The following is a 25,030-nucleotide window of genomic DNA, read 5'->3' as shown; positions in this document are numbered from 1 at the left end:
CCCATTCCAGGTTTGGCTTTTATTTGTATTTTTCCCAGAGTAACAACTGACATGCCCTACAGAAATTCCCCATTTCCACTCTGCAGGGAAAACTGACACAAGGATCTCCCCAAGTCACTGCCTGGGCTTCACAAAGGTAAAAAACCCAAACAAAACCCACAGGGTGCCAGAGCACTGCAGAAAGAAGCAAGGACACTACTGTTCAATGACACCCTCTTTATTCAAAAATAGATATCTATGAGACATTTCAGAATATACTGCTGTCAAATGGCAGCCTATATGTCTAAATTAATTCCTAAGTCAATTAATATACAGATTTAAGCTTTTGTTAAAAAAGACACACCGTGGGTAAATCTGTTTAACCTTCAGAAAATGTCACCCAGTTCACCAGATGCCCTTTGCCCAAAAAGTAAAACAAATAAAATTAAAAACTACAAGACTTCATTTAAATTAAGCAAAAATAAAACACACTCATATATTCGAAAAAAAAATCAAAACATTTCAATTAAAAAATAAAAAAACAGACAGACAACTTTCTCACAGATCTGCCCAAAACACAAACGTGAGATGCCAACACATTTGTCTACATCAGTTTTTGACAGTTTTTGTCCTATAATGGATACACATTCAATCAATGTTCAAAATAACTTGGTTTAACAGCCTCGGGGTAACTGTGAGCTGAATCAGGATGGAAAAAGAGTCTTTTGGTTTGGGTTCTTGAAGTTTGGTGTTGGTTTTTTTTTTTTTTTTTGTTTGCTTGTTTTTCATTTTTGGCAAAAGCAGAGAGAATGTACAGTGCTTAAGCTAAAGTATGGACCATAAAAGGCTGCACAGTCAAAGTGACTCAGGGAACACATAGTTCTGCCACTGGAAAAACTCCTGTAAACTAAAGAGAAAAAAACATCTGTAGGCTGGGCAGTGAGGGGTGCAAGGAGCGTTAAAAAAAGACAAAAGGAAGTGTCAGTAGGAAAAGGACATGAGCTTCTGAACAACTGAATGATCAAAAGATGCTGCGGTGGTGTTTGCTGTGACTGAATGCTGACCAGGCTACTGAACAGCCTGAAAAATAAATTAATGTGGAGCAGAACGAGCTTTGCATTTCTACACTTTCTCCTCCTGGCTTTGACACCAGCTCAAGACCACAGGGAGGCACAGAGAGAGCATCTCAGCTTACTTCATCCTCTGCCTTACAAAACCTGTGTTGCCAGATCAAGTGTCTCCAGAAACAGAACCTGTTTTATAGTGAGAGGTGCTAAATTTAAACACAATTGTATCCAGACTGGAATGGTTCAGTGATCAGAGTCCAGCTTGTCACACCTAACACACAAACTGAAATGTAACTACACCCCTGGCAGCTAAAACACTAGCCAGCAACATAATGGAATTAAGAGCTTTTTAAATTTACCTTTTTTTGTTTTTTACACTTTTCCTGACTATAAAAATCAACTCACAATCTGTGACACAAAATTAAGTACATCCTTCTAATATCTACATGCATGGACAGGGTACATGTGCATACAGGATATATGCATATATATGGGTCTATTTTCTATATAAATAAATATTTATACCACATTTAACTTCTGTGCATCAGACAACTTCACTAAAGCTACAGAGAGAGTTTATATCATTGGATTTTCAGTGTAACCATCCTGAGAGCAGACCTAACAGTGCCTGTCACAGGGACACCAGCAGCTGTCACACACCATTCCAGCCTCTCAGGTCATTAAATCAAAGCTTCCATCACCATCTGATTTCATATAATGAAGAGGAAAAATGTGGTATAAATCTAAGGTAGCTAGAACAAAATTTACTTCCACTCCCACTTAGGTAACATCCAGTTCTGCTTTGCTCAGCACAGTGTAACTTATGAGTCTACCTCTAACTCACAAAGAAAAGCTGTTTATTTTTATTGCCTGGGACTTCAATTTACATCCGTGCCAAATGGGAATTACCTTCACATCAGGCCACAGCATTATGAGGAACTGCAGGTTTAGGAAAAAAAAATCTTTCCCCGTACCATTGCTGAGCAGATGCTTCCCCTGACGTGGCACAGGACTTGCATGCACACACATCCCCACGAGCCATTCCACTGCTCCCAGAGATGGGGCTCAGAAACCCAACTAAAACAGATGAGACTTATTCAGAAATAATACAATATTTGTACAGAGGGAAGATGCTGCATAGTCAACCTTCCTCTGGGAGCTTCCCAGGTATGTGTGCACATGAGTCGTGATCTTTGTGGGGGTAACAAGTGCTAAGGGCAAACAGCAACTAAAGAGTACAGGAAAAGATGAGAGAAATTTGCCTAAACAGACCACCCCACTCCCTTTAGAGCTCACAAAACTCACTCCTCTTCCTCCCCTCACGTGAGCCAGTGTACACAGAGAGGGTGAGTACAAGCAGCCAAGAGGTTCAAAGCAGGGTCTGCAAGTTCCTTCCTACTGCAGATCTTGGAAGACTGGACTTCCAGCCAACACCAGTCTTCTTACTTCTGCTGGTAATAATGAAAACTGGGGCACATGGTCTATTCTAGTCTGTTGAAAACAGGTCCCCAGCAGATGGCAGAGGTGCCAGACCTCCTGTGACATTGGGCAGCAGTGACAGGTCTGGAAGGCTCTGGATGTGAGATTTCAGCTCCTTGCGCACTTGGGTTACCCGAGCAAGCTTCTGTTTGTATTCCTGAGGGAAAGAGACAAGAGAACAAAGATTAAGCACAGGTTAATTAACAGTGCCATTAGTTAAGCCAGGAGTCTCTTCCAGGTGAGGACTCACAGAAGGTGGCCAGGCCCTGGTGCTCTGAGCAGCTACTGGCATGACTGCAGACCCTGCCATCTGCCCCAAATTCACAGCCTGCCCACAGGCTCTGGCATCCCTAAACTAATAACCCTGCCCTGCTTTACTAATTTTACATGTAAAATGTCCCCAAACCAGCACACCCTAGGGCCTGATAGAGCATTTGAGAGAAGTGTCAGTGCAGAGTTGCTTTATCCTCATGTTCTTCCCCAAATACTGACTCCCAGCTGCTGCCAGAATGTTCCTGACACCCCTCCACTGCCAGAAGCCACAGGCTGAGGCACACCACATGTATTATATGCTGCCAAAATGCTCATTGCTTTCGAATTTGATCAATTCTGAACACTTAATTAATCCAACTTCCCCCCTTCAAGCCATTAAATCAAACCCAAGTTCTGGTTGTCACACAGGGCCTCCTTTATGAGCTCACATTACAACCCCAGCAGCTGTGCTGTGGGACCGGCATGGCAGGGACACCATGGAAACGTGCAGGACCACTGAATGTAAACCAGGGAAAGGCACATCCACACTGGATACAGACATGAACATCTTCAGGATTTTATTACAGAGGGAAAAAAGAGCAAGCTAAAAATCTCCAAAGAGGAAACTTGCAAGTGGTTTTTCCACAGATGAGGTCTGGATTGAGTAGTAAAAGTGCAGTAAAGAATCCCTATCCACGTGCAGAAATTCCCCCAGGTCTCAGAGACACCAGTGACTGTGTTCATAATGAGGAGAGAGAGGAGTTTGGACTCTGAAAATGGAAGAAAGAACAAACTGTACCTTGGTCAGCTCTGGTGAGAGGCCACTTAATGAGCATCCCAGCACACATCCAAGTTATCCAATACAGAAGACAAATTAAAGAATGCTTATGCAATTTTCAAAGTTTTGTGATTCTATACATTCATGTAACAGCCAGAGAAGACAGCAATTGAAGGAATAAAAATTCCAGTAATACAATTTTTTTGAATGTGCCAGTCTTTACTCAACTACATGTGGCCTACTTTTCATGGTACCTCCAGAATGCAGGAAACAATGAGCTTAAGAAAAAAAAAAAAAACCATACAGAGAACAGACTGCCACACAGCCAGCTAGAATATCAATTTACTTTTCATTTCTTAATTACTTGGCAAAGAGAACAGAAGTTTATATCTCTGAAGATCAAATGAAACTAGGCACATGTTTAATCAAAACATCTTTCTGAAGAGTTTACAACTTTAATCCAGACTTTCTAACCTTCTTAGTGATGGAAATTCTCTTCACCTTCTCCAAACATCAAAGCACAGCAGTTCCTGTGGGGTTACAAGCAAGGAGTTTACACTCTCTGTGTTTCATTATTTTGAATTAGAACAGTGAGAGCAGCCGTCAATCGCAACAACTCCCGATACCCCTGCAATGGCTGTGCAAATGCATCCCATAAATTTCCTGCCAGCACCAAGCAGGAATGTCTTTTAACAGCCTATTTCAAACTTAAATCCTTTATGAGGCTCAGTTAATATAACCAAACACTTCTGTTAACATACACAGGATATACAGTGAAATAATCAAGTCCAAACAAAACCCTCCCAGCTCCATGAACTGCAGGGTGCTGTTCTCAGTAACAAAAAAAACCACCTCAAGGTGCACACATTAATTTTGTGAGGATTTGTCTTGTTTTAATGAAAGACAGAGAATCAGGACCAAAAAAAGAATGCACCCACACCCCATATCACACTTTTCATATGTGCACACATTTCCGTGAATTAATTCTTAAAGAGAGAAACAAGTCAAGCAACTCATGAGATTAAGACAGAGAACAAAAAAAAAAACAACCCAAAAAAACCCCCCAGATTCTTTGGCATTAATAGAGAGCAACAGCAGATAAAGAGGGATGCCATGGAGGCACAGCATTCCAACACTCGGGATTCTTCTCCAAAAGAATGTGGGAGCCAGCCCTGCGGATAGGGAGAGAGTGCCCAGAGTGCTCAGCTCAGGACTGGCACACCCCCAGCGCTGGAGATGGAGACAGCAGCACACCAGATCCTGCACACACAGCAGAGACAGCAGGAACATCTACTGAGCTCCAAATGCTGGCAGAGAGAAGGTGGAAGAGGCTGGACTTGGAGATCCACAGAAGACCATCTTAAAAATATTTTAAAATCCATAATTCACTACATTGTCAGGAAGTGATGGATATCAAGCCAGGAAAGAAGGAGCAGCACGTCCTCCTCAAGAATGCCAAACTGTCAAGAGTGAGTATCAGCAGGTGTTTCTTTCTTCTGTAGTAATTCCTACTAAAGACAGGAACAAAAAAAAAAAAAAAGAAAGGCAAGGCAGCTGGCAAGTCCTCCAGGACTGATAAATTGGCAGTGAAGATGAAAAGAAGTTGCAAATTCCAGGCATAAGCCAAGAAAATACCTCAAATATGGCTTGAATTGCCAAGAGCCACACAAAACAATTATGAGTTTATGGATCCAGTTACAGATCCACATAAAACAATTATGTAAAACCAGGTACAACCTCCACAGAAAGACTAATGTCCTGCCATTTTCAGGGCAAAACTGACAGGCTGACCAGGATCCATCACTTCTCATGGACACTCAGGACTGGAATGTGATGGCTTTTGAGCTGAAGATGATTTGCGTGACCATTAGAGTTATATTAGATGCAAATAACATTCCTTCCCCAAAAGAGCTACTTAGGGGAGGGAGAATCTTGTCAATGCCTTGCCTGACGGTCCAGTTCTCATAAAACATACTGACAAATTAAGAACCACCAAGATGTGTCCAAACCACACTGCTGCTGGCAAACACACAGACTTGGGAACAATTCTTCTGCATATTAACAGCACCAACCTGCTTCCAGATTCACAGTTAACAGCTTCAAGTGTTTAGGAAAATATTGCTCTTAGCATGTCCTTACTTTCAGGGATAGTCTACATTGAGGGCTACATGGAACAGTAAGTTATCAGAAACATCCTCCCAATTTGAAGAGAGACTTTTGTATGCATAGGATGACAAAAAAATAATCCTTTCAATTCTAAGTAATTCCATTTTACTAATAAGTAAATGCAAGCATTATCTAGTCAACACCAAAGGCTTAAATCCTACTTGCTAAAACACAAACTGAAAAAATAAGACAGAAAAAATTCTTACAAGGAAGAGGCAGCAATAGCCCCCAAACCAAAACTGGCTTAAAAAACCATCACTGTATGCAGGAATGGAAACTAAGGGAGTAATCCAGAAACCAAGATTTCCTAGAATAGATGAATACTTACTGGACAGATTGAATACACACCACAGAGCATGGTAGAAAACTGTCTGCTCCGTGCTTAAGCCTCTCCATCCCTCTGGGCTCCAGATGCTGCGCTGACTCCTGACAGAGCTGTCCAGCAGTGGAGAGAGCATGAGCCAGGGCTGGGTCAGGGAATGCTGGCTGCTCCCCTCAAGAACACAGAGCAGCTGAGACACAGAACCCCCTTCCAGCTTGAGGGCTTCGCTTTTTCCACAAGTTCTGGCCATATTCCGCAACACAAGACTCTGGAAGCAGGTTTTATGGGAAACCATGTTTTTCATGTAGCCCATGACATGCCTGGAAACTGCACCTCGCAGATTTTTCCACAAGGTCCTTCCATTCCATGAAACTGAACAACACAAAGTCCAGTTAAAAAGCTGCTGCTTTCCAAGGCCTTTGCTTGTACTGTGTGTCGAGCTAATTGTCTCACTGCTCAGTAGGCTTATATTAAGATTAATAGTATTTGGATGCTATTTGCTTTTTTTAGACAAAATAATGAGACCTCTGCTGTAAGCAGGAGTTTCAGGATGATAGAGGAAAAAACTGGCGCTGTGCCACACGGATGCTTTTGCTAATCAACATTTCCTTTCCAGTGCGTGGCGTTCTACATCCTCAGTGGCCAAGAGAATTAGATACTCATGCCTTGAAACAAATGCAAAATTGGAATTAACCACCACTGAATGAAGCTGACAGAGTGTTTCATTCCAAAGCAGCCGTGCTCGAACGTTATAGAACTGACTGTAATCAACATGACAGGGAATTCATCCTGAGCACTGCTGCGTGGCCTGGTTCACCTTGTCACGTTCCACAGAACAGATTTCAGTTTATTTTGGCTCAGAGTGTACACTGGACACGTCCTCTCCTGTGCAGGGTCGAGCAGGAACATGCTGTAAGTCATCACAGCAATTGCATCTACTGAAAAAACACGTAGCTAAGCATTAGTGAGAATTTATAAAGTGAACAGGAAGAGCAGTTTTTATATGAGCCAGCTGTGGGAAAGCAGAAGACCACAAGCCAGGGGAACAATGCATCAGAGGCTCAGCAGGAATTTGGAGAGTATGTAGTGAACCAAGAGGTCTGACAGCCATGTGATTATATGTTCAGGTAAAACCTCTCTTTAAAAACATTAAATATACCACAGTACTGCAGCAGGATGATCAGGTATTCCTTATCTTCTGCTCCTTGTCACTTAACCTATGTAAAGTACTTTTAAAACAAAGCCACTAGAAAAAGAACAGAAAGGAAAGCTTCTGCCATTCCACAAGCTCATTGCATCAGAACCTTCCTCAAAAGCAAAGTGAAACCAAATGCTAGGGTGAAACCAGGTTTCCTCATTTTGCAGCAGCATTAAACCAGCAAATCTGAGGTTTTATCTGAAAGATGCAGTCCAGGAATCAGAGCTTGAATGATGAATTTTCTTACGGAGTCTTCAGTTCATTTTCAACCTTAAATTTGTTCAGTCTTGCTCTTTTGAATTTTACAAGGCTTCTTTCTTCTGTGGCATCATTCATCACACTTCAGCAGAGATGGTGTTTCTGCTTGTGGCAGAATTATGTGCTCTCAAACCATAACTCGTTTCCTTGCTCTCCTCTTTGTTTAGGACAACAGAAGAGGCAACAGTAGAGGCCTCCACAAAGCATTTCTCCAGCTGCTGAGAATGCCTCAACCTCTGCAATGTTCAAAAGCTCTCAGAAAAAGCCCAGGCTGCTGCCACTGTATGATGGACACAAATCATCATTCCATTTACCAAATACCCTTCCAGAAATAAACATTAAGGGGAGTACATTTGATGCTCACCATAAAAATCAACATCCAGGGCACAAGCCAACAGCTACATTCACCTCTCCAAGCATCTTAATGCTTTCTAACTAAGCGAGGGAGTGGTCATACACTCATTCACTTCAGCAAAATGCATAAAAGCATTGTATGTTAATATTGTATTATTTTTATTTGCTTTTACTGTTTAGTATTATCCTATTTGCAGCACTACTGTAACTATAAATATCTATAAGCACCTACGAAGTGAAGGAACTGTATTATTTTTCCACTGTGCAAAGAAACACAGCTGTTGCCTCAAGCCATACATGGTCCAACAAACCCACACTGCCTGCAGTTGTCAGCTCACACCCCTACAGAGCAGCCTGTGCTCTAGCCCCACACAGAGAGGCACCAGTGGCTCACAGCTGGCAGGACTGGTGCACAGCCCAGCATTTCTTGTCACCAAGAAATGTTTGGTCCTACAGACCCAGGTCTGACACTGTCTGGGTGCTCCAAGCTCAGGATCTCCCTGCCAGGGTCGCAGAGCCGACCCCACTCTGCTGCTGGTTCCCACAGCTGCTCCTGCTGCTTCACTCATGTCAAATACTGACAGTTTTGTTTCATAGCAGGAACCCTAAAATTTAATCTCCTATTTCACTGTCTAAACCACTGAAATGAATAGACCACACAACCCAAGAATCCCTGTCTGAGGGAAGCAGCAGCCACAAAGCCGTGCCAACAGTGACGCACTACAGAGACCCAGGCAGCGGAAGCAGCACAGCAATAAATTGCCTATTAACCCACTGAACTAAATTGTATTTCAAGAAAATGTGTAGTGCTGGGCAGTCCAGAAAACCTCAAGTGAGAATGCACTTCATCCCTCAGAGATGCATTATCAAAGAGGGTTTGCAAATTTGTGTGGGCACGGCATTAACACCTTATTAAAGGTGCCTTGAAGCCACGAATATTAAAACTCACAAACATCTAAAAACCCCCAGAGCTCTCAGCAGGAAAATTTTTCAGCTGCAGCCAAGAGTCAGAATATTTCCCCTAAACTGGATCTTAAATACAGTATGTTCTTTATATTTAGAGCTGCAGACATGTAAACACACACTTAATGTGAGTACATACATAACTCCATCCACACTGCCTGCGTTACTCTGTTCCTCATGTCACCTTTCACCAACACAGATACAGAAGATATGTGGAAGAATTGCCCTCACTGACTGCATATCAAAACAAAATTCTGAATGCATAATCTTCTATTTTCTCTGCCTTTTCTCCCCATCAGATTAAAACAACCCTCCCTCCACCCACTCCAGGTTTCCTACCGTCAGTACTTATTTCAGGTACCCATTAAGTTTGTACACAATTTGCCATTTCCTTGGTTCTTCCAGTTTCATCTGTTTATCCGACTTCATTTTACAGCTGCCTGGTTCGCCTGGTTCACCAGCATAGGATGTTTTCCCCACTACATTTCCATTTTACACAAACTAATTTCATGGATTTTTTTCTCCCCTTATCTGCCATGCATTCCAGAAGAGCGCTCTGACTTCAAAACACAATCCTCCTTGAAGTTCTGCAGGCTCAGGTGCTGGAGGACAAAAAAATCTCCCCAGCTGATTGTGCTCAGTAATTGTAATGGTGCAGCAATGCCCAAAAATAACACAAATCAGGAAACCGCCACTGGAACTTCAATACTACTGTGAGATACAAGGACACATCTCATTCTTATAGAAACAATAGTTCCTGGTTTTACACATGTCTGAAAGTGGATTTTATTTCCTGTCATCTGCTACTGTGAATGCCCAGGCCACTTCTGATCTATCCCTGGCATGAAGATCAAACTGCAGCTGCAGTGTTGAGCCCACAATTGCTGAGCAAGATGAAGCACCATTTTAAAAGAAATTCAGTGTTCAGCTGTTGAATGTCAGCATCCCCCATACCTTTCAGGAAGTTAACATGAGGAATACTTATCTTTGAAAATATATGCCTTGTTATAGGCTCTTTAGTATCAGTTTGGGGCCAGCTGATTTTAGTGACCAATAGATTTTCTTTAATTCTATCTTCTTAAGTGCTCTTAGACTACAGTCAAAATACCACAATACTAATCCCAGGATAAAGGAATCATAATTACTATACTTTGATTTTGCCACTGCTACCCTAAAACCAGAGTTTGTCCATATGTTATGATCTTCAGGCTCTGTTGCAGCTTTCTCCCTCCAAATCACCAGTGCTTCCTTGCCCCTTGCTGTTTCAATCCTTACTCATGCCAGCTGTGTCCATGCTGATGTGCAATTCCTTCCCAAAGCCATGTTCCTCAGCAGTGTCCCTCAGTTTAACAGCCTTACTGCAACTCATGGACGACAAGAGCTGTGTCACAGAGGTTTGACATGCAGAGTATTCTGAGCATTAGCCCACAAGACATAAACACACTGAGGTTATGTATGCTTTGACAATTTGCTGTTTCATGAGGGACAGCATTAACAGGATTAGTAAACAACTGCAGCTCTTTAGACCACAAAAGCTGCTTTTCAAGAAGACACAGATTAGCTACTTTCATTGCTATCACAGTGAAGGACTTTGCAAGTAAATGAAATACAAAAAAAAATCCAGAGTAATTTCCAAATTAGGTATTTCCATCTCTTAAAATACAGCCCTGACTTTTATTTCTGTCAGAAGCCCCTCTCCCTAACCAACAACCTTAGCTGGATGAGGATGGTGAAGCAAACAATCCATCTTCCATCCAAACACACCCTCTCATCTAAATCAGGAAACTTAGAGGAAACTTCCTCAGCACAAGAGGAAAATATCAAAGTACCAAAGATTCTGGAAAAGATACTTCAAGAGAGCAAAGCCTACAATGAACAGATATGTAAAATTAGATTGTTTTAAGTTATTTTCTCATTCCAGACCTTGCCTAAGTAAATGTTTTGGTTCTTAATACATTTTTAATTGTTACAAGTTCCAGATCCTTCTAGTAAAATGCTTATTAGCACTACAAAGAAAAATACAGGCTTATCAATACTGTGAGAACATCAAAGACTCAAACACAACTGATAAGCAGATCTGGCCTGCCTTATCTGTAACCAGCATCTTCCACTGTTTATTAACCCTCTACAAGGGCAGAACAATGGAACGCTGTAATCAGGCAACATCCCTCACTGAGGTTTGAGAGCTGACATGAATATCAATCGTTCCTCATTGGCACTGTTGAAGTGGCATTTCCTGCAACTCCGTTTAGACTGCTACAGCACTGAGGCCACCTTGTGTGGCAGAATGACAAAGATGCCAACCTAAACAGATACTTAATAAGATCCTAATATTTAAATAGGATCATTCTTTATTTTCTAATGTAGTGAAGAACTGCGTTTGCACCTAATAGTGTGCAAGCAGCCTGTCCCATTGCCATCAGCAGGATTACTATCATTAACAAAGCAACTCAACCAGCAAAACACTTAATTTTCAGGGTTACACTTCTGCCTCTGCCAGAGTTACAATTTTCAAGTAACACTACTTACCAAAAGGATATTTTCCAAACAAAAAACCTCCATGATTGTCACAACACTTCAGCTAATGCATTAGAAATTTTAATTTCATGTTGTCATTATGGATTTCTCAGTTTCACAGTCTCAAACTGACTCAAAATTATGAATTGTTCTGGGCCTTTTAAAATATTATTGCACAGAATTTTGCTACCTATTTACTGCAAACGGCAGTATGTCTATAATTTATGTATTTTTTTACATACATAGGTGTCCTTCTTTAAGCAAGAGAGAACTCCAAAACCTGACCCAAGACTTCCACAGAAAATAAATCAGTTGCCAAACAACATTTGGTTTCATGGCATCATCTGTATCCATGTCTAAAAGTGTTTTTTTTCTGACTCAGTCATAAGACTGATGCTATGCTTGAAGAAATTCAGTCACAAGGCATTGAGAAACTCCAATATAAACACAGGCAAAGAAAACACTGAATATGAATTTTATCTGGGAACAATGTTGCCGAGCTGTCAGAGGAGGAGGTTTGCCATGAGAGTAAACAGAGACCGCAATTGCTACAGCTCAGTCTCCTTCCAGGAGATTTTGTCCTCCACGTCCCCTCCCATCCCACCCCGCAGCAGCTGCTCATCACCAGCACCGCGGTGCAGAGAAGCCCTTAATGTGCCGCCAAGGGGCAGTTTAGCAGATGGCAGAGTGACATACAACCACAGCCATTAATTAAACTCCTCGCTAGTCCCACAACGTGCTGCGAAAGAACTTCCATGGAGAAGGCACATTTCAGATAAACAGTTGTAAACAGCTGGCTGCACAGCCGAGCAGGGGGGCTCAGCTCAGCCCCAGGCTGTTTTAGGGTCTTGCCCTCCCTGTTCAAAGGAGCTGTACAGGAAACACAAGTCATTGTCTTTCACTACCAGCCCCATTTACACTTCGCCACAGAAGCTGCGGGAAGCGGCTGTTAAAGGATGCAGAGCAGAAGATTGGGCTTAAACTGCTTCCCCTAAACAAGCAGGGGCTGAGGAAGCAGATGAAGGACACCTAAGCATCAGGAAAAAAACAAAGAACCCAAGCAGTATAAAAAAACCTCAGCTAATTATGGCAAAGGGAGGTTAATTTTTTTTGAAAAAGGTTAATTTTTTTAAATTTTGTCATAACAAAATAAGGTATGTGTTAGGCAAGTCTATTTTTCTTTAAGAAGTATAAAGCTCCGGGCTTTCCAGGTGCATTGAAACACCTAGACTGAACATCAGAACAGATTTGCACTCTCCAGATATGACAATGCTTTCTTACCCGTTGTATTGAAAGTGTAAGGACAACAATAACCTAGATAGCCTAGAACCAAAAGTAAAGGTAAGATCTGGAATCAAAAGTAAAGGTAAGACCCAGAATCAAAAATAAAGGTAACACCTGGAATCATGTCCCTCGGGAGAAACCGCGATTAGGATAGATTAGGAGTTCAGGGTGCGTGTTTGGTGAACCAATTGTTCTGCCAGCCCCAGTAACAGGCACTCACCTCCAGCTTCTTCTCCTTCTCCGTGAGAACATCCTTCTGGTTCTGGGTGTACTCGATGAGCATCCGTGCCAGCTGGCGCCGGTCCTCCAGCTCTGCCGCCAGCCGCCCGTTGTACTCGGCCAGCAGCAGACACGCCTCGTCCACGGTCTTCGAGAGCCGCTCCGCAGCCTCTTTGTCTGCGTGCAAAAGCGTCGGGTGATTTAGAGGACAAAGTTTAAAACTTCTAATTGTTGACAGAAGGGCTGCAAATTCATGAGCCGCAAGCACAATAACATCTTGTTCGTAAATATACTTCTGGCTAGACAGGAAAATAAGGGCTGTTATCACAGGGATATACAGGAAATAGGACATACACCCTTTGTGGGCTGTATTTTAGACACTGCATTTAATCCTTGCAGAGATGTCACTGAAAGCAGAGAGGTAAATCTATGAATAGTAAGCCTCTACGAAGAGATTAAAATGTTAGAACTACCTTCAGGTAAACGAATCAGATGGTTTCTACATTTAAACACAGTGTGCACTTGTTAATTCCTCTTATATATGAATCATTTCAAATGTATTGACACAAATCTCACACAGTCCAGTTGGACACTGTAAAAATATACTATGAACGGCCAAATAAGTGATAATTCATAATGAGTTCTAAATTAAAACTACCTCCAGGAACAAGAGTCAAATCAGTTCAACCTCTAAATGCTTCTATTTAAATTACTTTTCAAATGCAACTGCAGAAGTTAATTTAAACAAAGACTGACAGATTAACAGGGGTAGCAATTTGCCTTTTCCATATCAATCAAGGAGTATGTGTGTACTCAGCACAGTCTGATAAAACTTCAGGATATCTTAACAGCTGAGGTGTTTAAGAGCAAACGCATCCACTTGAGAGGTCTGGCCCAATTTCCTTTATATTCTTGCAAAATGCTGATGATGCTCTCAAAGCACAAAAGCCTCAGTCCAAGCCAAAAAAATGGAAGCAGCTATGTAAGTTTAATCTTCAGTGTTACTTCACAGGATTGCTATCTGTTAATTACCCCAGAACTACAAAGCAAGGACACAAAAGCAGGAATTCACTCCACCATACATTGTGATTATTAAAAAAAAAAACCCCACACTTTGATTTCTAAGTTATTCTTTGGACCCATGTTCATTCATCTTCCAGTCTCATACCTGTAATTTTCTCCAGTAATGAAACATCTTGAACTTCCTGAGGCAGGGAAGCAATTTTTTGCCGCACTGTTGCATCTCCTGATGCTGCATTTTCCAGGTCTTGTAGGGCTTTGATCAAATCCTCGGTCTACAAGTGAGCCAACAGTAAAACCAGGTAACCTTAACCACATCCACTTCCCAGGGATGTGCTCACTGCAGAGGAGCTCACCCACCTCTGAAAGGCACCATTTGGGGAATATTTTCTTCAACTTCTAAACCTAACACAAGGAGTATTCATTGAGTTTACACTATCCCAGTATTTAGCTCCTCCTGTATAATTACAGCAGGGTCATCCTTTTCAAGACTCTGCAGTGGAAGCTTCTCAGTCCAATTAAGAAAAGTTATAATTTAAGACATAGCTGAGAAGGACATGACCACACCAGTCTGAGAATCACCAGCCCTGTGTGCTGCCTCAAGTTGGGACTGAATCTTCCACCCAAGCATCCCTGACAGTCTCTCTGCCCCCCCTGGAGTGTACAGGCACCTTTTTGTTCTGTTCTAAAGCTGCATTCTGACAGAGCAAAAACACCCAACACCAAATTTCCATCAATCCAAATAAAACTATACTAAGTTTCCATCATGACAAGGTTTAGAATTCTTTAACTTGCTACTGACTATAAAGTCCAATGATGATAAAAGCTCCTCCTATAAATTAAACTTTGTGATCTCCTGATTTTGCAAAGCCATGGCTGTTCTCACCCAGCTCTCCCTGCAAGCACAAATCCTTCTGCAACTGAACTGGGCTCCTCGGTGCCCTTAGCTCATCTCACAGCTGGCCTTAGTGCACTGAGGAAAGATGTGTCAGTTTGAATTAATTCACTCAAAATGCACCCAAACTTTAAAAGGACACTTATGAGGAGAGCTCTAGGAGGACCATCCGTGACATGGTGTATTTCCTCCCTGCTCAAAAAAATGTAAGCAGCGAAACTCCCTGAACATGAAGAACAAAGTGTTGCTTTTTTGTTTTAAAAATTCTCAAGCAGGGGAGGTTTTTGAAACAGAACACTAGTACCATAAACACAAGCACTGATTTTTAAACTACAGTTCAACAGTTTGAAAGCTAATGAAAACACTAACAAATTTTAAATAAATATTTTCTTAATCTGAAAAACAAAGAGGTCCATTACCTAATATTTACTACTCCCTTGCAAACTGCAAATGATTTCCAACAGTGATAATGTTTATAATCAAGAGAAACCATAAGCTGCAAGGCATCTGGAGGTAAAAAAAAACAACAAAATTTTCACTTATTTCCTTGACAACTGTAATTTATTTTTATTTTTCAATGTTTACAGTTTACCAGATGGATGGTGTAATTTTTTATCCCCTTCAAATAGGCTCTGGGTTAACATATGTTCATTCTGTAGCCTCAAATGGCCGTAATGATTTTCTATTTCATTCCAAATATCTCCACACCAGTAACGTGGAGCCTCTAAAGTCTTCAATGCTGGTTTTCCTATCAGCTCTATACAAATATAACAAATTTTATGCTTTTAAATAACTTAAGGAAAGATATGGCCTACAAAAGAAAATTTCCTGTTAACTGTTCACAGACTTAGATTTTAGAGGCTACACATTGATTTTAAAAATAATTTAAAATATGCCCTGTTCTTCAAGCAGTCCTTTGAGATTCTTTCCTGGCAGCACTACTCAGACCTTGGGTTAGACGACTGGAATTGCTCAGAAGTGACACATTATTGCAGTAGGAAAAAGGAATCTGTTGCATTTCACTTGGACTTCTCAACCCCAAACTGCAGCCAGCCACTAAACCCATTTCACTTGTTGTCAGCTCCACCTTGTGGCAGTGACACAGGGGAGGTGGCCATACGGCTTCTAGAGCTCCTCCTAGGCTCAACCCATTCCACATACCAGCAGTGGCCCAGCACTGGGGTCTTGGGGTGAGTAACTCCCAGGGTAATCATCATCTTCCTCCTCTTGGATTTGCTGGAAAGTTCGCTTTAAGGATTTCTTCTCCTCTGCAACTGAAGACATAGAAATAACTCATTTGGATGCCAGATCTGCCCACCTTAACTATCTCTACTTCAAAGAATTACACCAGATGGATGCTCTGATGATTAAGCCCTCTAGGGGATGACCACAGCTGGACTTTAATGTTGGCATCGTATTCCAAACACTCAAATGCAAAACAGTAATAAAAGATTGATTTCCCTCCCGCCATGTATCTCTGTACATGCCAGCCTGAGGATACACAAGCAGTGTGCATTTCATATGTGTTTGTGCCTCTCACAACAAAAGTAGGAAAGACAAATAAATGTGCTATTTGTCAATAAATGACAGACTTCAACCCTCAGATGCTCTGGCTAACACTGAGTGCACAGGTGAGGATTTCATTTCATTAGAAATGAAGCACTGATGTGAAGGTACACAAGGACAGAGGAATTTCAAGTTATCTTTCTGCATCAACTATATGCTCCCTGTGGTCCCACAATCAACACAGTAATTGCTGGTTATTCAACCTTCCACTTTTTCATCAAAATAAGGGCTTCAGGACAGTTCTGTGAAATTACAACTCCAAGATGTGACAGCAGCAACACCAATGGGCAAAGCATGAACTGATCTCCAAGCAGGTAACTTGCAACACTTCAGAAATGGGGATGTCATAAAGCAAGACAGCATTGGTTAAATGAACCTCAGCATGGCAAACATTAGCTTGAAAAGGAAGAGACAGTTTATTTAAATGAGTCAGAAGTCTTAATGAAGCCTTTGATCCAGCCCCAGAACCTTCAAAAGAAGGCAGATAATTTTTCAGACTTGCCACCAAAGATAACAAGATATGGAGTAATTTATAAGAAATCTTTGGACAGTCTTAAGAACCTCTATTCAATGGAATCAAGTCTTGCCAAGATAATGTGTATATACTTTGATTCACAGGAAAATCCAAGATCACTCAATTTAAAACAAAACCAGACTGTCCCATTCTAATGGGGAACCAAACAGAAAGGTCTGTCCTTAAATGCAGAGTTTTGCCTGCCTTATCAGGTGGGACATATGAAAAAACTTCATTCTAATGAAGAGAAATCAGAGGATATATCCTCTGTTATATCCTGCTCACTGGGGAAAGAGCTGAACAACCTTCCCAAAGCAGACACAAACATGTCTGTCAGAGGACAGACTCACTCAATGAAGGCAAAGCAGCACTCAAAAGTTACCCTAAACCAAAGGAATTGGTAATGTTTGATAGAACAAAGCCTAGAAAATACAGCCAAACTACTGCATGTATCCAACTGATGTATGAGTGTTCAACAATCTGACAAGCCAGTGAGATACCAGATCAACAAGGAAAACAGCTGCTGCCCACTGAGGTCTGCAAGAAACACGAGCTGGGTTGAACAGGAGATGAGCAGATGAGAAAGTGGGCAAAGAGAGCATTTAAAATTACCCAGCCCAACACAAGAGGTCATCAGTATTTATCACTTGTATGTACTATCATAAAATAATTAACCAACAGAGGATAAACATGAGCCAAGAACAGAAGAATGCATGACCACACAAGTGAAATTAAATTGAGAGCTGGGATTCAAATTGCTGAAGAGTTATTCCTGCTGTGTTGCCAACTGGTATACCACAAGACACAGCATTACACTTGCTTGCTACTCTGACACAGAGGATTCATAATTCATTGAATATTCTATCTGAACAAGGCCACGTGAGTATGACTAGAACCACTCTGAAATCAGTGATGCTGAGCACCTGCAAACCTAAGCAAAAGTCACTGGAGAATTCTAGAAACACTATCTCAATTTCATCAAAATAATAAAAAAAACCCCTACACTTATTTGCAAACCCAAGAGTATATGGAACAAAAGGACTTCTGAAAGAGAACAGAAGCACAGCATAGATTATAATACACCTTGCCTGGGTAACTTACAAAATCTACCAGCCAGAAGTAATTTAACCATCACCTCTACACTAGCAGAAAAGCGTGTCAAATCCAGCCAGAGAAGGGGAAAACAAGCACTGAGAACATCCATAACTGATCAGAATGTAATACATTTCCAAAAAATCGAGATATCCTTGTAAAATACAGACAGCTTCTTCCATGAAAATCAAGAGCCCACCTTGACATGGACATAAAGAAGCCAGAGAAACCCCAATGAAGTCAGCTCTTCTGCTCTGCTGTGCTCTTCACAGAAACTGAACTACTCCCAAAAAGTCTCTAAAGGGCAAAGCACTCTCCATTTCTCCAAAACAGACAACTGCTCTCCTAACACCTGCGCAGTGACACTCCAGGATGTTGTTGCTTTGCTGTTGCAGAGTCCCCAGACATGGGCAAAACCATTTCTGCATCAACTTTTATGCTAAAATCCATCTCTGCTGGCTTGAGGAAGGTTACAGTGTCCAAGGCCTTGCTGACAACTATGAGCTTTTCCTGTCAGCTGAGGGACACCTGAGGGATCTTACCAGCTCAGGTGCTCACTTTTTTGTTCTCAGCTCTTGATGCCCGTTCAGAGGTAAACAGGCTTCTAATGAGCCAGCATCCCCCTCCAACCATTCCAAACCCTTCTCTCTTTGGGGGTAGATTACTTGTGGTTGTTGAAGCTCTCATTACAATATATATTTGTTGGCAGCCTCTCCTAGAGTGAGTACAATTGGAGCTGAGCTGCTCTGAAACCATACCTAGCCCTGTGTCCAGGTGCTTCTATTTCAGCTACCCTCAGAAGCCTCCCTGCCTGCCCTCCTCTCCATATTTTAATACAGGTCTGACTTTCTGTGCCAGAATTTGCAACATAAACACAATGAAAGCAGCCAGGGAGCAGCTCAGTTCTGTGTTAAGGGTGACACACTCCTACATCACAGCACATTCAAGGACCTTCTTCAACTGCTTGTTACAAAGACAACAAAAAGAAAACACATCAGCTATATCGGCTGTATTGCCTGAAGGATTTCACATCAAACCTTTAAGACCTAGTTTTTCCAGTCTTTGAGAGAAATGGGTGGCTCTTCTCTTCCCTATTGCTTGTGAAAAGAAACATTCTAATAAAAATGAGATTAATGAGAAAGCAAATGCAAGCTTAATGAATACATTTAGAGATAAAACAATGTATCAATATTCAAAAGCTCATTTCCATGCATATGCATATCTCCTTAAGGAACCTGAAAGACTAAAATCTGGTAGTCAGCTGCACCACTGAGCAGCCAAACCAGGGAATACAATGCTTAGAAAGGGCTGGTTGTCTTACCCCTCTGTCTCTCTGAAGGGAAATCAGCTCTGCTCCACAGCAGGAACTCAGCATGTGCAGACAACTGAATGGCTGTGCATTACCCAAGGCCTTGCTACTCACAAAACAAGAAACAAACTGTAACACTGAAACAGTGAGTGATGAGCATTAAAGACTTATTTTCTCACCTATACAGGATTCCATTGCACTTTGGCAAGTCACACAATTCTAAGTGGCGCTCTCAAGACAAGCAGAGTCATCCTTCTCAGAGAGAAGCACCCACCAGACCAGGAATTTAAGACACTGTAGTATGAAAAATAACAGAGAACTACCTGCACTGACCTGTTGCCATACCTTGGGCTGAAGAAAAGAATAGTTATCACAGCACCAGGTGTTATCAACAGCACCAGATGCCCTTAAGGAGCTCTAACATTTTAATAGCACAGCTTGCACCAATCTAGAGACACTTAAATTGCCTGCTTCTCAGCTGTGTCTATCTTGGGAGTCCATAAACCCAGAAAACCAGAATGGCTTTGGAGGAACCCTGGACTATTTATGACAATTGTTCTATCTGTAAACCAGAACACCTTAATCTCCATCTTGCCTATGTTCACCTGTTTGAAAATGGACTATAGTAACCAAGAAAAAGCCTTCTGCAACTCACCAGAAACTCAAACACCAATTTATCTCAGAAATCCATAAAGCCCTCAGGTGAAACTAGCTCTTACCATCAAGAAGCTAATTTGCACACACACCAGTCAGAGCAAGGAAAAAACCCACAGGATAACTCTGCTGAATTTTTCAAAATTTTTTTTACCATGAATTGACAAGGCAGTAACATTCATGAAAAGGCCTGAACTTTCCTTCAATAAAAGATACATTAGTATCTCTAATTACCCAGGCAAAAAACAAGATTGTTGCCAAGCTGTGCACACAGTTCTTGAAAGGGTTTGTATTCCTCCACTCTGCCTCCCACAGACAAAGATCTGTTACTCTTAGGAAGTTTGATTTTATACAAATGTTTTTAAGTTCAGAAGACATGAGTCTTCTGATACCATCAGCCAAAGGGAAAGGACACTGAATGACAGCTGGTTGCCAAATGAGCAGGAAATAACACATGGTATAATTATCAATGCCTATAGATTCAAAGTTAAACATTTGTGAAACCCAGGTATACTAAATTAAAGTGTCAAATCCTCAGTTAATCAGGTCAGGGTTATCAGGAGCATAACTTCTGGCCTTTGATAACACACAGGTGTTATCACTGCATTCACTGCACCCAGATGAGAGGAACCCCAACATGAGCCAGTTCATGCTGATATTGTTCACCTTCACCCCTCAGAGCACAGACTCCTTCTGTTTCCATACAGATGGGATAACCCTTTGGTCAGGGCATCCCTTTGGATCACAGCATTTGGGGAAAAAACTGCCAAAGTCATCTTCCAAAAGGTATACCTCAATCAGGGGCAGGCGGAAGGAAGGGCACTGGTGTGAGCTGCTAAAGCACCCATTCAGCAGTTCATACAGCCAGAGATGTCTTCACATAAAGATCTCATTTATGCTCACATCTTTATATTAATTCTGCATTAAATGCTGACTCAATCAGACCTTGTTTTCACCACCTAAGAATGGCCTAAGAGACTTTTAATAATGACCAAACCAACTCTCTCACACCATCAGAACTCCGTGGGCAACAGAAAAAAATAAAACCAGAGCAGCAATGTCATTCCACTCATTTGAAGACACTGACACTTCACAGAATCATAGAATGGCTTAACAGAAGGGACCTTGAAGGCCACCTCATTCCAACTCCCCTGCCACAGGCAGGAACACCTGCCACAAGACCAGGCTGCTCAGGGGCCCATCCAACCTGGACTCGAACACTTCCAGGAGTGGAGCAGCCACTTCCTTCTGCTGTAAGGTGGACAAATATTGCTTTAACCAGAACACTCTTGATTTTTAATGACCCTCACCTTCCATAGTTGAGGCATCCCACTGCTCCCCCCTTTTCATTGGGGCACTACCAGTGAAACACCTCCAAGTGCTACGGAAGAGGCAAGATGTGCCAAAGCAGTAAATCAAAGCACAGCTAACACAAGCTCATGCTCAGTTTCTCACAGGTCTCATGCAGTAATAACGTTATACCTGTAGTGTTCTAATGATATTAAATTATGCAAAGTTAGAGTTTACTCCAAATGACATCAGCTGGTGTAAGAAAAAAAGAGACCAGACAAGCTTCTGGGGCATATATTCCAGACTTCAATTATTCAAAACTCCTTGCTGCATCATAATAAAATACAGTAACTATGGAAAACAAAACAATTAATATGAGAATGAAACCACTAACAGCATTGAATCAGACACTCTAACAATTCAGCTGAGCAGTCTCAGAGATGCAGAGTGGAACACTTAACTCGAGGTGGACACAACAGTTCCCTGCATGACTGACTTGCTTTCACCCCAAAAGGCAGCCCTGGAGCACTTGTATCTGCACAAGCAGCACCAGACATCATGCCCAGTTAAGCTCACTGCCAGCCCCAAGACAGCACACCTGCAAACCAGTACTGAGGGTTTAATGAAAATCAGGCTTCTCAACACAGTCCTGAAGAATCTCCACGAGCAGCTCTGGCAACAACTCAACTCCAAGCTCAACTCCTCACATAATTCCAGTGAAACATCACCCATTTAAGAACAAAACACATGACAAGCAATATGCATTTACCTTTTGTTTGGGGGCTGTTGGAGTCTTCCATAGACAGTTTGAGCTGCTGGATGAACTCGCTGCCATACACACTCCTCTCCTGCCAGATGTTCAGCAATCGTTCCAAGGGTTTCTTGCAACCCTCGTCTGCTTCTCTGTTCAAAGATTGGGAAATCATTACAGTTCAGCTGATCAACACTCCTTATGTTTTCAGAGAGCATCTTCCAAACTGCCAACTGCACCCATTGCAATATGTGAACATTTGGAGAGAATCTTGCTCATATTGTCTGAGACAAACTGTGCAAAACACACTTGCGGCAAATTTTCCCCTTTATTTGACCTAAAGATTGCCTGGAAGTCTTCCACTATTCCCACCTCAAAGTAAGGGCAGAAAAGTTGTGAAAGAAGAAACTTGCTATCATTCAGAATTAGCAGTAAGAGTTTATAAAAAACCCAGAAGCTGACAAGCTTACAACTCTGAGTATTAACTTTAAACAGCTGTTTCAGCCAATAACATCCCAATTAAAAGCAGGTTAATTGGATCATTAGGCACTTAAATGCACTCAGAGTGTGCTCTGACAGTCAGACAGCCCTCCAGAAAAGACAAATACTCAGAGCATTAATGTTGTTTAGCTGAGGTAACAGGACTCATAATGTAATTTAGAAACAATCTTAACTAAACAATAGTGCATTTGAGTAAGGTGATGGCTGCATCACTTCTTCCCTTTTAACTATGAAATTCTTCCTTCCTCCAGCAAGGATATTACCGATGAGGTAGTACACAAAGAAACTGCTCAGAGCAGGAGGCTGGTGAGAACCCAGTGACCCAAAACATCAGCTCTTTTAAAGTCTTTTAACAATGGGGCAGAGCCATTCATTATGTGGCTTTAATAAACACACCCAACTGCTTAATTCCACTGCCCATAAACAGATCTGCCAGATCTTTATGTGACAATTGAAATAAAGTCCATAGGAGCTGCGCATTGAGCAAACATGTGAAGCTGTGAAGGAGTGGTCCATACACAAAGTTACCCATTTTCACTAAACAGTCCCCAACCACAGAAGAGTCAGGATCTAACCTCTACTACAGAGAGAGTACAAGCACCCCCTAGACTTAAAAAGACAACAAAATCCAATTGAATTAAGCTTTGAATAACAAGAATGCAAATCTCTAGGGAGGAAAGCTGAGGAAATACAGCAACATACCTGGCAACATGAGAAAATGCATCCACGAGAACAGATTCAAATTCCCTGGTAAATTCAGGGCCTTTCCTCTTACTGTTCTGGATGACATCGTTTGCTAAATATAGGAAAGTAAGCTTCCTACTCGACTTTGCTGAGAAAGGAAAAAAAATAAAAAAGGAAAAAACAAAAGGAGAGTTTGCATTTATTTCTCATTTCTTTCACCTGGAATCATTAACAGCACTTTCCAAGTTGTTCATAGCTTTGCAGTCTAAAACCAAAGTTCAAAACATTTCCATGTTACCAAAGGAAATCAGGGGCTTTCAAGTCAAGTAGTTCTCAATGTCCTCACTTCTGCTCTTTTCTAATTAACTCATAAAACAAACATGAGTTTAGTGCTTTTTGTGCAGTGACAACTCAACAATGAAAAACCAATAAATTTTAAACACAATTTTTAAATTGTTCTAACCCATCAGCAATAAGCCATAGATAATATTATTACAAATTAATAAACCAAATAGTTTATTTTTTATTAATTAACTTCAGGAAAAATACTTGACTAAAACAGTGTAACTCAGAATGAAGGGAACTGTAGGAGAAAGATATTGTGGAGACGCAGAAATTTTCCAAACAATACTCCTAACATCAAATTTCTTCAATATACCCTAACTTTTCCTATTTTGACACCACCTATTCTATACCAATATGGCCAGAATTAGGGAAAATTAGAAATAGGGAAATTCACTGTTCCCCAAAGCAAAACAACCACGAACACACAGAAGGCAGAAAACAAAGGTGCTCATTTCCACAACAGGGCAAAGGCAGATCTTCCAAAAACTCATCAATAAACTACAAATGGCAAAAACCAGCAATCACCTAGAAGATACCCCAGCTGCTACAAGGGGCTCACAGTGCTGGTGACCACAGGGGAATGGTGACACTGGCTGCAGCTGGGGACAGGGCATCATCCACAAAGAACCCCAAAATAGTCTGGGTTGGAAGGGACCTTAAAGGCCACTTCGTTCCTGCCCCAGCAGGAACACCTTCCACCAGGCACTGGCAGTCTCCCTTGACTTCAGAATGCTAATCTGCAAGAAAAACACGCACAAAATGCTTCTGGCTGATAGCACAAAAGAGTTTTACAGACTTCCTACTTTTTCTACGCTTATCTGCACTCACTAGTTCTATAGTGGGTGAGCTGTACGAATCCAAACCCAAAATTTAAAAACGGAGCCAAATAGGCAGAGTACGTTCAAGTTTGCCTGAGCACAGTCAGGGGAACATAATTCGCACATCTCTTGTTTTACACCCAAGGAGCTGAGCATCCCCTGCCTCTCAACCCCCGCTTGGCTGTGCCTTCCCAAAGCCGCCGCCGGTACCGCCGGAACGCTCCGCTCACACGTGGCATTCCCCCCGGATTTATAAACAACACCACAGCGGCCAAGTGCCGCGAACTCCCGGCACACCGACTCCTCCCGGGCCGGCCCGCGGAGCTGCGCCAGCACAACCGGCCGCGCTCACCGGCAGCTCCGCGGCCGGCCCCGGTACCGCGGGGCAGGGGCTGCCAGAGCGGCCCCCGCCGCACAAACCCCACCGCGCACCTTTGCGGAGCTCCCGGTGCCACACGGCGACGATGGGCCCCGCGTGCTTGCGGTGGTGGATGAGCCACAGCGAGAGCGTCTGCACGCTCTGCTGGGAGTTGCTCAGCTCCGACAGCTTCTTCTCCAGCGCCGACTCCGAGAAGGAGGACATGGGGCCGGAGCTGCTCCGCCCGCGGGGGGGGCGCGGCGCGGCCTCACCGACAACAACCCGCCGGGGCCGCCGCCACAAGATGGCCGCCCGCGCCCTGACCCCGCCGCGGGGCGAGGGGCGGCATCGTACGGAGCGCCGGAGGGAGCCAGGCCGCGCGGCGGGCGGGCTCGGC

At 42.3% G+C, this 25,030-nt stretch overlaps 1 protein-coding gene across 4 annotated transcripts; it reads right to left on the bottom strand.

The window, feature by feature from the left end:
- Positions 1–201: 201 nt before the first annotated feature.
- Positions 202–25,021, bottom strand: RPRD1B (regulation of nuclear pre-mRNA domain containing 1B). 4 transcript variants are annotated; one of them, XM_030288344.4, is made up of 8 exons: positions 24,708–25,021; positions 23,131–23,260; positions 21,946–22,079; positions 15,913–16,025; positions 14,005–14,131; positions 12,838–13,013; positions 4,030–4,085; positions 2,395–2,682 (listed from the first exon to the last, which is right to left on the bottom strand). In XM_030288344.4, the coding sequence occupies exons 1-7, from the start codon at positions 24,856–24,858 to the stop codon at positions 4,053–4,055; spliced, it is 864 nt and encodes a 287-aa protein (XP_030144204.1). In that variant the 5' UTR covers positions 24,859–25,021; the 3' UTR covers positions 2,395–2,682; positions 4,030–4,052.
- Between the last annotated feature and the right edge of the window lie 9 nt (positions 25,022–25,030).

This window comes from Taeniopygia guttata, chromosome 20 (genome assembly GCF_048771995.1).
Source record: "Taeniopygia guttata chromosome 20, bTaeGut7.mat, whole genome shotgun sequence".
NCBI lineage: Eukaryota > Metazoa > Chordata > Aves > Passeriformes > Estrildidae > Taeniopygia > Taeniopygia guttata.
The sequence above is the reverse complement of the archived record's forward strand: the minus strand, read 5'-3'. Positions and strand labels throughout refer to the sequence as shown.

What these genes read in the sequence shown, in the direction of transcription:
- RPRD1B (XM_030288343.4), bottom strand. Translation starts at nt 24,858, where the DNA reads ATGTCCTCCTTCTCGGAGTCGGCGCTGGAGAAGAAGCTGTCGGAGCTG. An exon ending in GCATTTTCTCATGTTGCCAG is followed by an intron (nt 22,080 to 23,130) that starts GTATGTTGCTGT and finishes ATCTTTGAACAG; the next exon opens with AGAAGCAGACGAGGGTTGCA. An exon ending in AGAAGGAGAAGAAGCTGGAG is followed by an intron (nt 2,683 to 12,837) that starts GTGAGTGCCTGT and finishes TCTTTCCCTCAG; the next exon opens with GAATACAAACAGAAGCTTGC.